This window comes from Panthera onca, chromosome C2 (assembly GCF_046562875.1).
Source record: "Panthera onca isolate mPanOnc1 chromosome C2, mPanOnc1 haplotype 2, whole genome shotgun sequence".
Taxonomy (NCBI): Eukaryota; Metazoa; Chordata; class Mammalia; order Carnivora; family Felidae; genus Panthera; species Panthera onca.
In genome coordinates this window covers 9,254,373-9,268,385 of record NC_138347.1, presented here as the reverse complement: position 1 = coordinate 9,268,385, position 14,013 = coordinate 9,254,373, and the positions used below count along the sequence as shown (strand labels likewise).

Sequence of the window (14,013 nt, the reverse complement as noted above, 5' to 3'; positions counted from 1 at the left end):
ACCAAGCATAGCCTGAAAAGGAAGCAACCAATTCTCGAGGGACGCACTTACAAAATGGCCCCAAGAGAGACTGTCCCATCTCCCCAGAGTGGCATCCCTTAGCTGGCCTCAGGCTATTCCTTTCGTTTTATTTTAGAGAGAGATTGAGAGCATGAGTGGGGGAGAGAAGCAGAGAGAACGTTAAGCAGGCTCCATCTTTAGCACAGAGCCTGAAGCGGGGCTCGATCCCATGACCCTGGGATCATGACCTGAGTCAAAATCAAGAGTCAGATGCTCAACTGACTGAGCCAACCAGGCGCCCAAGAAATGTCACTTTCCTTAAGCTAGTTTGAATTATGTTATTGCTTGAAACGAAAAGGAACCTAATACATGTGCATGAAATATTTCATTGTGGGCTGTAGTGAAAAAAAAAAATTAGGCTTAGAATCAGAAGGGAAAAAAGAAAAAAATTAATGAGTTGAGAACCATGGCATACAAGGCCATACGTCATGCTCAATATTTACCCTACATTGTTTTATGTATTTCTCATGGCAGTTCTTTGAGATAGGTATTAATATCATTTAAATGAGTCATTATCATTCAAATAAGGAAAAAAGGCTTGGAGAAATTGACTAACTTGCCCAAGATCACACAGCTAAGAGCCAAGAGCCAGGATCATATCCAGGACTAAGGCCAGTTCCTTGGCTTTTCTTGGTGCCAAGTGCTTGGCACATCCAAGTTCACTATGAGGAGTCTAGAGACCAGGGCAACTCCCTCGGTGTAAAAATTAAGGGGGATGATATATCAAATCTAAGTGATTTGTAAGCCATATGGTTATTAGATCCCTAACGTAGCCTTTGTATGAACTTTTCCATAAGGTAGGCAAATGAAATATGCTTTAAAAGTGGCATATTTTAAGTGGATTATCCCATTATGTGTGTTTCTTAGGTACCACATTGAGCCAGTGACCCTCTCTGAATCAACGTCTCTGTGACATACTTTCCTAAGTTGACACATGTGTGTTAAGCCCGCATACAGAATCAGCTGTAGGCCTGGCCTTTGGGCTTCTCCCTCACCTACTGAGCTGCAACAAGGATTGTGACAGACCGAGATGCTGAACGGTGATGTAGTGTGGAGATGAAATGGGTGATAATGACGATCCTGACAAAGGTTTACTTGTTACTGCAAGTCAACCACAAAGCAGGCACAACATCAAATACAGAACTAAGCAGGACTTTAGATGGGATGGAGTAGAATCCAGTTTATAGCAAAGACAGGGTTAGAGGATTACCAGTATTTGCATATGGAAACTCTGAACGTGTTTACCTCCCCAATCTCTCTACTAGGTAGGCCAGCCTGAGCCACAGAATGTAGTCACCTCTGATATATAACCCCTTCTTTATTATCAGCAGGGGTAAGGATTAAGGTTCTGATTCAAATGAACTCTGAAATGCTCTGATTAGAGCATTATTATGTGAGGAACCTGCTCTATTTATATGCCTTAAACAGATGAATACACCTAAGTAGACTTTGAAGAGTGACGACCTGACCCATGAAAACAGAATTTGTGGGGGAATAAACTTTCAAATCTTAATACTTGTACATTGACTATCAATCCTGATTATCGATGAAGTTGTTCTTTTAAGGGTTTATGATACTTCAAACTGTCAAAGCTAATTTAACTTCCCACACACCTGGATTTCTTTACGGATAGGTGACACAAAAAGGCAAGCATATTATTTAATGTATAGGACAAAGTTACACATGGTGCTTTTGACATGAATAGACTGGTTCTCTCTTTCAATGGGAAGTACAAGTGGTTCTTTCATTATGAGTTAAATGCAGTATGGAGTGTGGCTAGGATTTGAGGAAACTAAGACAAAAAAACCCACCTCACCCTTTGGCATCTGTTTTTGTAAAAATGGAGTTTCTCATATCTTCATCAGGAAATCAATTTTCATGAAAGTCTTTTTTTCCTACTCAATGCTCTACCCTTTAGTTTTCCTCGGCTTCCACTTTAAGACTATTCCTAAAATTGACCATTAGAGAATTGACATCTGGGGCCCTTGGTGTATGGCCAATGTAGATGGAATCAGAATCAGAAGCCTGGGTGGGCCAGGGGTGGGTTCAGCGTCGCAAGCTATAAATATATTCTTGGTGATTTGGGAGAGGTGGCAGATCCCTTTGGGAATCTGACACAAACTATATACCCTTTTGCAGAAACATATACACAAAATGTTCTGTACAATTTTGAAGTGTGCATGGACCTCTGAACTCTTTCATGACCGCCTAGCTTTTAGGAGCCCCAGACTAGATCTGAAAATTCCTTAAGGGACTGTCAAGGGTTAAATGATTGGCGGCCTGTGCAGAAATGACTACCTCACTCAACAGGTGCCACTGGTTTGATTGGCTGGGAGCCCCAGCTGGTGCAATTAGGATGCTCAGGTGAACTCTGCCTGACTCCCATCCTTAAGGTGCATCTGGTCCTGCAGGCGTTGGGCCAGGTTGGGTGGGTCTGAACTGTCCAGGTCCGAAGGCTCCTAAGGATGACAGGAAGGAGTTAGACTTTATCCGGAAATATTAATGCTCTTTAGGCTGAGGTCTCCTTTCTGAGCCAGAGCCCACGTAAAGGAACTCATTACAAAAATTAACTTCCTCACCTCTGATGCCGAGGGCCAGAAAAGTGCGGCCTCCGGGGGTGGGGGCGCTTTAACCAGGGTCCCCGAGCCTCCAGAGGCCCCAGCATGTATGGAAAGGTTCATTTCATCTCCTCGCAAAAGGTTTGGGTGTGGCCCCGGCGGAAAGGATGGGGTGAGCCAGGTGCCATCGGCCCCAGTCTTTTGGGCCCCCGCGGTTCTCCTTGTCTGTAACTACAAAGCCCCTCCTGGGGTACGCTGATTCACTGACCGAGGTTCTGGTGTGGCGGGGGAGCCCCAGGTGAAAGCCGAAGCCACCCCGCCCACCGGAGCAGGCCTTCCCCAGAGCAGACCCGCTGCGAGGGCGGCAGTTAGTCTCTGCTACTCAGAGCGACGCCCACCGCCTGGAAGCTGTGGAAGACCGGAGGCTGGAGCCCCGAGCTCGCTAGTCCTCGCCCAGGACCCGCCCCCTCACGCTAAGGTACCGCCTCCTGATCCCGCCCCCCGGATCAAAGGCCCGTCTACTGCCTCTGACCCCGCACCGAGGGCTCGCCCTTGGTCCCGCCCCGGCTCCGCCCCCGCGCGCCGAGGGCCCGCCCCGGCTCCGCCTCCGCCCGCCATGACCACGCCTCCATGCCGAGGGCCCTCCTCACGGTCCCGCCCCACCGCCTGGGGCCGCGGCAGCTCCGGCTCGGGCGCGGTGCTTCCTCCGCGGTGCCGGCTCCCGACTGAGCCGCAGCGGGCCGCTCGCTCTACCTGCCACAGCCCGGCCGGCTCTTCCGCGCCGCACGTGGGCGCGCCCGCCGACCAGGGACGCCGCCGCCGCCGCCGGTAAGCCGGCCCCGCGCCCTCGGCCGCCGGGCGAAGCCCGGGCGCCCCGGGCGTCTCCCCCCGCGGGCCCTGGGGCGGCGAGGCGGCGCGGGCGTCCTCCCCCCGGACGCGCAGGGTTCGAGCGGCGCTGTGGGGGCGGTCCCGGGGCGAGGGGAGCCCCCCGAGCGCGGCCGGGGCCCGCGGCGGGCGCTGCTGCAGTGCGGGGCCGGCCCCGGTGAGGCCGCGCGTGGGCGTGGGCTCCGGCCCGGGACCCCCGGGGACACCCCGAGGGCAGGGCGGGGTCCCCCAGTCTCCCCGGCCCTCTGCGGCGGAGGAAGTGCGGCCAAGTCCACACAGGGCCGGTCCGGCCTCTCGTCGGGCAGGTGGAGGTCAGGTGGGTCACCGCCCGCCTTCCCCTCACCTCGGCCGGCGGACGACGCAAGCCGCGCCTTTGTTTGCTTGTGCCGTCCTGGTCCGGGCGGAGGGCTAGGGACTGAAATCTTTGTAAACTGAGGGCTTTCCTGATGAGGGAGGACCCCAGAGTCTCCTAGACTGCCCCCAAGACAAGAGATCCGAGCCGCAGTGCGAGCGCTCTCCCCGCATCCTGGCCCCGGAGTCTTGCAGGATTGCCGCCTGCGGCCGGCGTGGTTGGACCTTTAGCAACAGCTAGGGCTGCTTAAGGAGACTGTTAGCCGCAGGTGTTTCCCTAACCTGGGACAGTTGCTCAATATTTGGAGAAACCTTTGTAGGATTTTTTGGTAAGGCGATGGAGGCCTTCCCCCCCCCCCCGTGCCCAAAGCCCGCTCCCGTTAGGGTCTTAAATTTTTTCCGCTGCAATTTAATTACCACTCTGAAAGACCGAATTCAAAATAATGTGCCCCAGAGTTGATTAAACCATTGGCAGAAGAGTGTTTCCGTGCTGTAGACTAAGGGTCATTATCTAATGTTCTTGCGAGAGGATGGCTATTTGTCCTTTTTCACTCTGGTTTCATCTTATTCCCATGTTCTTTCATGTAAATTTCTTTACGGTTAACTTCCTTCTCATCTGGGCAGTTGATTTTTTTTTTACCTGAACTTGTTTTTCTAAGAAATTAGGAATGGAAAAGGTGAGAGATTTCTTGCTGACATTTTCGATTTTAAGGCGGCTACTTCTGGTCAGATGTACTTGTTTATATGGTTATTCCTTTGTGTATTTAATTGTTAGTAGTCTGTGGGACTCCATCAGTTTTACTGAGCTGAGCCTCTCACAGGAAAGGTACTCAGGATACATTGCAAGAGCATTGTCAAAAGAACTGTTTGAGGGCTGAACTGTTCATTTTACTTGCCGCATAACGTAGTAAAAGCTGTGTACCATTATGCTGACCTGAACTGGATCCCTAACTCTGCCCGATGGTTGCTGAGGGCCCTGGGCAGTTTTTCTGATTCCCAATATCCTCATCTTGAGCAGCATCAAGATAATGCCCATCTCCTAGGCTTCTGTGTGTTGCATAAGATAAATGCATGCATAATGATGGATTTACTGAGCCCAGAAGGCTTGTGTAGTAGCATAGTATTGAATGCCCATATTTGAAATAAACGAGTTTGCTTAAATGCCTCTTTCCAAACCTCCCATCTGTGCTTTTAGTTACACCAGATAGTACTTTCTTCATGTAGCCAGCCATGACATTGAACTGCTCCAGTTACCTGCTCTTACCTGGCCAACCCCTTCTTTGCCAGGAGCAATGGCGCCACGTCCTAAACACGAACCTGATCGCTGACCGAGGCTCTCTTCCTACTAACTAGCCGCCCAAACCTGTGGACTTTGAGGACTCCTCTGCTGGTAGTTGGGCTTCCTCTGTCCTTTCCTTGTGCCAGTGTTATGTCGGCACACCCTCTGTCCCTGCGTGGGCCACCTTAAATTGAAATTATGTGTTTAGGTATTTCCTCTTTCAGTTATGTTCTGAACTATGAAAGGGGAACCCTGGTTTTTTCCATGTTTCCTTTCCCTGTACTTAGACACTTAATATAGTGAACAGACTATGTATGGAGTTTTGCAGTGGTTCAGAGACGCTGGATTTCAAACCTGTAAATTTCCTGGGGAAAAAACCCAATTATGGTTTCTTTGGGTGTACTAACTCCTTACTCGGGAAAATAAAGTACCATTTCTCATTACCATCCTTTAATATTTTTAAGGAGTGTGATGGCTAGTGTTTCAGAAAAAGGGACAAGCCTTCCCAAGGATCAGTGGGCAATTTTACTGTGTGCGTTGATACACGTAGTCCAGTATATTTTTGCAGAGAGCCACAGAATGTGCAAAGGCTCTGTGATAGGCTGAGTTAGCTCTAGAACAAGCAGAGTGCCTCAAAGAGAGATAGATGGAGCCTTGTAGGCCATGGGGTGAGGGGTGAGGAAGTTTGGATTATGATAAGCTTAATGGGAAGAGTTTAAACATGGTGGGGATGTAGGGGCACCTGGGTGTCTCAGTCGGTTAAGCGTCCGACTTTAGCTCAGGTCATGATCTCACGGTTTGTGGGTTTGGGCCCCGCATAGGGCTCTGTGCTGACAGCTCAGAGCCTGGAGCCTTCTTCCGATTCTGTGTCTCTCTCCCTGTCTCTCTCTCTGCTCCTCCCCCACTTACTCTCTGTCTCTCTCAAAAATAAACATTAAAAATAATAATAAACATGGTGGAGATGTACTGTAAAGTATGTTTTAAGAGGATTCTTGAGGTGCTATGTGAAAATGCATTGGAGAGGGGCAAGAGTGAAGAAGAAGCGTCAGGAAATACCTGCAAGCTTGTAGGGGAAAGGTGGCTTCTTGCACAGTGGTGCCACGGGGATGGAGAGCAATTGAGGCCACAGGTGTTTTGGAAGAAGAGGAGTCAGGACTTGGGTTGAGTGTGGCAAGTGAAGAGAAGGAAGAATCCAGGATGATGTCAGAGGTCTTGTGAATGGTGGGGCCACTTTCTGAGGAAAGGAAGACTGGAGAAGGAGCATGTTGAGCAGGTCGCATGAAAAGTATAGTTTCTTTGGGGGGGCGGGCGCCTGAGTGGCTCAGTCAGTTAAGCGTCTGACTTGGGCTAAGGTCATGAGCTCACAGCTAGTGAGTTAGAGCCCCGTGTTGGGCTCTGTGCTGACAGCTCAGAGCCTGGAGCCTGCTTTGGATTCTGTGTGTGTGTGTCTCTCTCTCTGTTCCTCCCCCACTTGCACTCTGTCTCTCTCTCTGTGTCTTTCTGTCTCTCTCTGTCAAAAATAAAGACTAAAAACATTTTTTTAAGTATAGTTTTTTTTAAGGTTATTTTGAGAGAGCGTGTGCGTGCGTGTGCACATATACACACACGTGCATGCACACACACACACACACATCACACATTAGCAGGGGAGGGGAGAGAGAGAGAATCCCAAGCAAGCTCCACACTGTCAGCACAGAGCCAGACACGGGGTTCGAACTCACAAACCATGAGATCGTGACCTGAGCGGAAATCAAGAGTCAGACGCTCGACCAGCTGAGCTACCCAGGTGCCCTAACAGTATGGGTTTTCTTAAAGACCGCTTTATTGAAGTGTAATTTACAGATCATAACCTTCATTTAAGGGCACAGTTCGGTGATTTTTAGTCATTCACAGAGTTGTGCAACCATTGCCACAATCCAGTTTTCGCACTTTTGCTTTACTCCAGGAAGATCCCGTGCCCAACAACTCCCTGTTGTTACTCCCTTCCCTAGGAGGCCACTAATCTGCTCGTCATCTCTGTAGCTTCACCTATTCTGGGCATGTGGTATGAACAGAATCATCCAGTATGTGACCTTTTGTGTGGCTTCTTCCACCACGTTATGTATTTCTCAGGTTCACCCGTACTGTGGTGTGTATCAGTACTCTGTTCATTGTGTGGCTAGACCGTATTTTGTTGATGGATGTTTGGGATGCACTAAGGCTGAGACACTATGCCTCATCCGAGTGGAAGAGTCAAGCAGACAATTGCATGAATTTGGACCTCAGAGGGGAAAGTTTGGGCAGGCATTATGAATGCATGGGTCATTAGCTTGAAGATGGTATTTGCCAGATGACCAGGGATAAAGAGAGAGAGGACCCAAGGCCTGGTACCAGGACATGCCAACATTTGCAGCAGGTAGAGGAGGATCAGCCTGCAGAGGAGAAGGAACCACAGAGAAGGAAACCCACTCAAAGCTGGTGGGGCCAGAGGAGTGTGTGGGCTGAAAGGAGGCTGTTTTGAAAAGGAGGGAGTGGTCTGCTACACAGTCCTCCTGAGTGGTAAAGGCCCACTGACGTGAGAAACTTGAAAGTTGTGGTGGCCTTGGGAGCTCAGAGTGGGCCCAGAATGACCAGAAAGTGAACTAGCAGGTATCATGGGATTCTTAGAACTTGGCCAAGGCCAGTAAATGAAAGATCCAGGCCTCAAGAACATTTCGTATCTACAGTTCAGTTTGTTTCTTTCTTTCTTTTTCTTTCTTTCTTTCTTTCTTTCTTTCTTTCTTTCTTTCTTTCTTTCTTTCTTTCCCTTCCTTCCTTCCTTCCTTCCTAGTTATTTATTTGAGAGCAAGAGAGACGCTGGGGGTGGGCAGGTGGGAGGCATAGAGAGAGAATCCCAAGCAGGTTCCACATTGTCAGCATAGAGCCCGACGTAGTAATCGAACCCATAAGCTGTGAGATCATGACCTGAGCTGAAACCAAGAGTAGGATTCTTAACTGACTGAGCCACCCAGGCTCCCCTACAGTTCAGTTTCTTTCATCTGTGGTTTTGCCATTTCGACTGACTACATGCGACTTTGTTAGCAAACTCACTATGGCATTTTCAGTATATTTAATTACATCACAGTGCTCTACATTTTATTCTCTTTTCAGACTACGTACTAGTGACTGTTAGCCTCGTATATCAATCAGGCTTGATCGTGTTTGGTTGTATCACAAAATGTGATTCAACGGTGGCTTACATTATCTCTTCTGTGCAGCAAACATCAAGTCCAGAGGCAGAGTGTCCAGGCTTGATGCCTTCTTAAAGCCATCTCTGGCCTCAGCTGCTGTGTCTTTCCACTTACCCACAAAAGTTGCACACTGTGGGTGGTGGTTTCTTCTTGGTTGCCACACGGGGCTTCACCTCCAACATTAAACCTTTGTTCCAGGCAGAAAAAAGGGCAAGAGTGAAGGGCAGGAGGCCCATGCCAGAAGAGTCTACCTCCTTTCAAACCGCCTTCCTGATGGCCCCAAACTGACTGTTCATTGCCTACAACTGTTAATGGCCACCTAGCTGCAAGGGAGGCGGGGAACTGTTAGCACTGCCCCGAGCAAACTTAGTGTTCCCTTAGTATGGAAAAGGGGACAAGGAATTTTAGGGTAGATGCCTGCCATACTTTACATAGATCTTAATCAGATGAAGGCCAAAGAAGGAGGGCAAATCAGAGCCTTAAGGCAGCCTTTTTGAGAAAAATGTCGAAGTAAGGAACTTGGTGACTTTCAACATTTCCATATCTTGTGGAATAGCTTTTTTTTTTTTTTTTGAAGGTTTATTTATTTTAGAGAGAGAGAGAGAGCACGAGCCGGGGAGGGACAGAGAGAGAGAGGGAGAGAGAAGATCTGAAGTGGGCTCTGTGCTGACAGCAGTGAGCCCAGTGCGGGCTTGAACTCACAAACTGGGAGATCGTGACCTGTGCCGAAGTTGGATGCCAAACACAGGCACCCCTGGAATAATATCAGAGTTGTTATTTATTTGAATAAACTGGTAGGTTGACCTACAGATTTTTTTTAATGAAGGAAGAAAAAAACAAAACTTGACCTAAGCACGCATACGTTATAATGTTTAAATGACAGATATTTCCACAAAGTCAAATCAGTGCAGTATTCTGTGTTATTTTTTGTTTCCTTTTGTCGCACTGAGGATAAAAAGAAGAGGAAATGGTTGCCATTGGAGCTGGAATTAGACCATAAAGGTCTCAGGCTTTATACCAGCTGCAGTGGTTCATACATAATGAATGCATCTGGCCACAGGGAAAAATAAAAGAATCCGTCAAAGAATATACAAAGGCGAGGAGAATAAAATGGTGATTGCTTGGGCCCTGGTGTCACCACCCTGCGTCCAGACTCTTCACACTGAGGCATGAAGCTGTCAGGGCAGTGCCTGGCTGGGGAGATGGGTGGGTAATTGGAGCTCAGTAACCGAACAGGCACATGGTGGATTTCTGGCAACACTGGGGTCACATACTGCATTCTTACACCCTTATTGTTTAAACTTTTCTTGTTTTTTCCATCAGATCTTCCTCTAGAATATTTCCAATCCTCTAACATAGTCTAGTCGAAAAGGACTAGATCACTAAAGAGGTTGTTCTGGGTAATAGCATTGACCTGCTTTTTCTTAGCCTTTATAAATGCCCTTCAGTGGGAAGGGCCGCCTGCATTCAGAATTACCAGTGGGCAACAAGGTTGGTTTGCCGCTTTGTAAGTTTCACTCCTAGAATTAATTTTGTCAACTCAGGAATCCTAGCATTTTTGCTTCTTTTCTGCTCCGTCCATTTGTCTCCAGAATCCAAGAGGGCCGGAACTGTTTATCTTTTATCTACCACAGTGCCTGGCCCAGAAGCCTTGCCAAATATTTGAATTGGATTGCTGAGTACGTTTGTGCACAGTAGTGTTTGTGGACGCGTGTCCTCTGTAGCTCTGGGCTGGGAACGCTTTGTGTCCTTGGGTAGCTCCCTCATTTATTTCTTAATTCACTTTTAGATCCTTTCTCCACTGTGAGAATGTAAGATGGATCCAGAAGAGCAGGAACTCTTAAATGATTACAGATACAGAAATTACTCTTCAGTGATTGAAAAGGCTTTAAGAAATTTTGAGTCCTCAAGTGAATGGGCGGATCTCATATCTTCACTGGGCAAGCTCAACAAGGTAGGTGGGGTGGAGACTGGATTGCATGGGGGGGGGGGGGGACACCACTGTCTTTTATTATTTCAAGAAATTACCTTTTTTAAAAAAAGATCTTATTTTTTTTTTTAACTTTTATTTATTTAAGTAAGCTCTACACTCAATGTGGGGCTTGAACTCAAGACCCAGAGATCAAGAGTTGCCTGTTCTACTGACTAGGCCAGGCGGGGAATTATCTTTTTTTGTTGTTGTTACACAACATGTTGATTATAACAACTAGGAAATACTGATAAGAAAAACTACCCATGTTAGAGAGGGAGGGAGCCAAAGCATAAGAGACTCTTAAAAACCGAGAACAAACTGAGGGTTGATGGGGGGTGGGAGGGAGGGGAGGGTGGGTGATGGGTATTGAGGAGGGCACCTTTTGGGGTGAGCACTGGGTGTTGTATGGAAACCAATTTGACAATAAATTTCATGTTAAAAAAAAAAAACTACCCATAATTCTGTCACCCAGTTACCTGCTGTTATCCTGGTCAGTATGCTTACCTCCTTTTTTTTTTTTTTCCCTGATAATAGAATTATACCGTGGATGTAGTCAATGGAATAGCTGAACAGTCTCTTTCTCAACTATATTTACATCTAAACAAGATAAACTATAAAATTGTCCAATCAGTTATTCAAAGACGAATTATTTTTCAGGTATTACTTAGGATTTTTATGGCTTTTTCTTTTTCAGTCTACTTTTATGGCCATTTTTACTGCAGATTGTCAAATTTTGGTCTTCCATGAGTTACCATCAATATTGAAATCTGCCCAGAAATTGTGAGTGTGTTTGGACTAGGAGAAAAGGGCCAAGTCTAGGAAGAGCAAAACTGGTCGCATGCAGGTTTGACCTTGTGTCCTATAGATGGGACCACTGTATGTTCCCATCCTGCCCAGCAGGATGACCTAGTAATGCCCAGTGCTTCTACTGTAGGTAGAAGATATTTGGGCTTGAAGGTGCCAATCCCGGGCTCCGTTGCTGCCTGGCCGAGGCCCTTGGCCAGGATACCTGAGTTTGGAACGCTAGTGCCATATGGGACTTGAGAGATACCCATACCTACTCTGCAGATCTCCACTCACCAGGTCCCACACACCAGGGTCCTCTAACGAAGGGAAAGAATTGACCTCTGCAGGGAATGCGGGAGGGGTCTGGGGAGGGAGTGAAAAATTCCAGCAGCCTGACCATGATTACAGTCCAGCTAGCAGTCCAGCACTGACTACCAGAGAGCAGCTGTCGGCCTTCACAGATGCCTGTCAGGCACAGTGGAGGTAGGCAGTCATGACAGGTAGTGGCCGGGAAACGACGTGATCTCTTTCAAGGTATATTTATCACTTGTGAATGCCACGGCTGGTGCTTGCCGGGATAACTAGGTGTAATAAAACAGCAGATAAGAGCTGGAGAGTTCTTTGGCTGTAGAGCTCTGACTGTGGAATGTGCAAGCTAAACACAGTAGTCACTGTCATTCATGAAGGTGGGTCTCCCTTTAGGGGAAAGGGAGAAGCGCTGGAATGGGATTTAGGCATATTCAGGTTCTTCTAGATGTTTCCATAGTTTAGTGCTTGACTCTCCTGGAATCTAAAAATAGCATACTTATTTTGGGACAGGGTGTGTCCATTATTTTTTGTTGCAGTAAAATTGACATAACCTAGAATTTGTCATGTAACCATTTTAGAGCTTACAGTTACATGGCTTTTACTACATTCGCAGTGTTGTGCAACCATCACCACTATCTAATTCCAGAAGGTTTATACCACCCCGAGAGGAAACCTTCCCCATCCCCCCCAGCCTCCCCACACAGGCCCCGGCAACCACTAATCTACTTTCTGTGTCTATGGACATTTCATGAAAAATGCACACATACACTGTCCTTCAGTGTCTGGTTTAACTCAGCCTGTTTTCAGGGTTCATTCATGTTGTAGCATGTGTCATTGCTTCACTGACTTTTGTGGCTGAATAATACTCCATTGTATGGATAGACCACATTTTGTGTATCTGTTCACCTACTGATGGACACTTGTGTTTTTGCCTTTTGGCTCTTAGGGATAGTGCTGCTGTGAACATTTATGGACAAATTTTTGTTTCAACATCTGTCTTCATTCCTGTGGGGTATAGAGACCTAGAAGTGGAATTACTGAGTCACGTGGTAATTCTATGTGTAACTTCTCAAGGAACCACCAGACTGTTTTCTGAGGTGGCACCAGTTTACATGGCCACTAGCGATGGTTGAACATTCCAGTTTCTTCGTATCTTCACCAACATTTAGATTTTTAAAAAAATTTTGATGATAGCTGTCGTAGTGGTGTCTCATTGTGGTTCTGATTTGCATTTTCCTAATGACCAATAATTTGGGTATTTTTTCACGTGCTTATTGGCCATCTGTATACATATAAAATATATATGTATATTTGTTTATTTATTTATTTGTTTATTTATTTGAGAAAGAGACATAGGGAGAGAATCCCCAGCAGGCTCCACACCATCAGTGCCGAGTTCAGTGTGGGGCTCAAACAACGAACCGTGAGATCGTGACCTGAGCTGAAACCAAGAGTTGGACGCTCAACCGACTGAGCCGCCTGGTCGCCCTTGTATGTCTTCTTTGGAGAAATTTCTGCTCAAAATCTTTGCCCATTTTTTAAAGTGGGTTGTCTTTTTGTTGTTGATGTGTAAGAGTTCTTTACATATTCTGGATACTAGGCCCTTATTGGATATATGGTTTGCAAATATTTTTTTCCCATTCTTATGTTGTCTTTTCACCTTTTTGATGGCATCCTTTATGCAAAAACTTTTTAGTTTTATGTAGTCCAAGCTATCAACTTTTTCTTCTGTTGCTCGTGCTTCTGATGTCATATCTGAGAAACTTGCTGAATCCCAAATCGTGAAGATTTGCCCCTGTATTTTCTTCTGAGAGTTTTACAGTTTTAGATCTTATGTTTAGGTCTTTGATCCATCTTGAGTTAATTTTTGTGCATGGTGTGAGGTAAGGCTCCGAGCATATTCTTTTGCATGAGGAAATCCAATTGTTCCCGCACCATCCGTTGAAGACACTGTTCTTTCCGAGGGCCTTGGAACCCTTGTTGAAAATCAGTTGGCCATAAGTTGGGTTTATGTCCGGACTTCCATTTCTTTTCCATTGACCTGTCTATCCTTATGCCAACACCACACATTTTGATTACTGAGGCTTTGTAGTAAGCTTTGAGATGGGGGAATGATTTTGTTGCTCTTTGTTGTTCTTTTCACCGTTGTTCTGGCCGTTCTGGATTCCTTGAAGTTCCATATGCCTTTTAGGATCAGCTTGTCAGTTTCTGCCAACAAGCCTGGTGGGATTCTGACAGAAATTATATCGACTCAGTAGATCACTTTGGGGAGTGTTGCCATGTGAACAGTATTAAGTCTTTGAGTCCATGAATACAGGATGTCTTTCAGTTTATTCAGGAACATATGCATTTTGAGCTAGGTAAGATAATAAACTTGGTAAGTACAGTTCTCAAGCCACAAGGTAGTCCGTTAAACAAGCCTCGTTTCGATATGCCTGACAAACTTCCTAAAATGTTTAATCGTTTTAACCCACCTTTTATTATTATTTTTTTTTAAGTTCATTTATTTACATGATCTCCATTCCCAACCTGGGGCTCAAACTCACGACCTTGGGATCAAGAGTCATTCACTCCCCCAACTGAGCCAGCCAGGCGCCCCTTAAC

The 14,013-nt window shown here is 46.6% G+C and overlaps 1 protein-coding gene across 3 annotated transcripts in view; it reads left to right on the top strand.

The window, feature by feature from the left end:
- The first annotated feature begins 3,251 nt into the window (after positions 1-3,251).
- The window catches only part of DOP1B (DOP1 leucine zipper like protein B), a 103,765-nt gene continuing 93,003 nt past the window's right edge, over positions 3,252-14,013 (top strand). For 2 of the 3 annotated variants that reach the window (XM_060640473.3, XM_060640472.3), the window contains exons 1-2: positions 3,254-3,446; positions 10,132-10,296. In XM_060640473.3, the coding sequence (XP_060496456.3) occupies positions 10,159-10,296 (138 nt within the window). In that variant the 5' untranslated portion in view covers positions 3,254-3,446; positions 10,132-10,158. Of the gene's footprint in view, positions 3,447-10,131; positions 10,297-14,013 lie in introns of all 3 variants that reach the window. The other variant, XR_009612504.3, reaches the window with a different exon arrangement.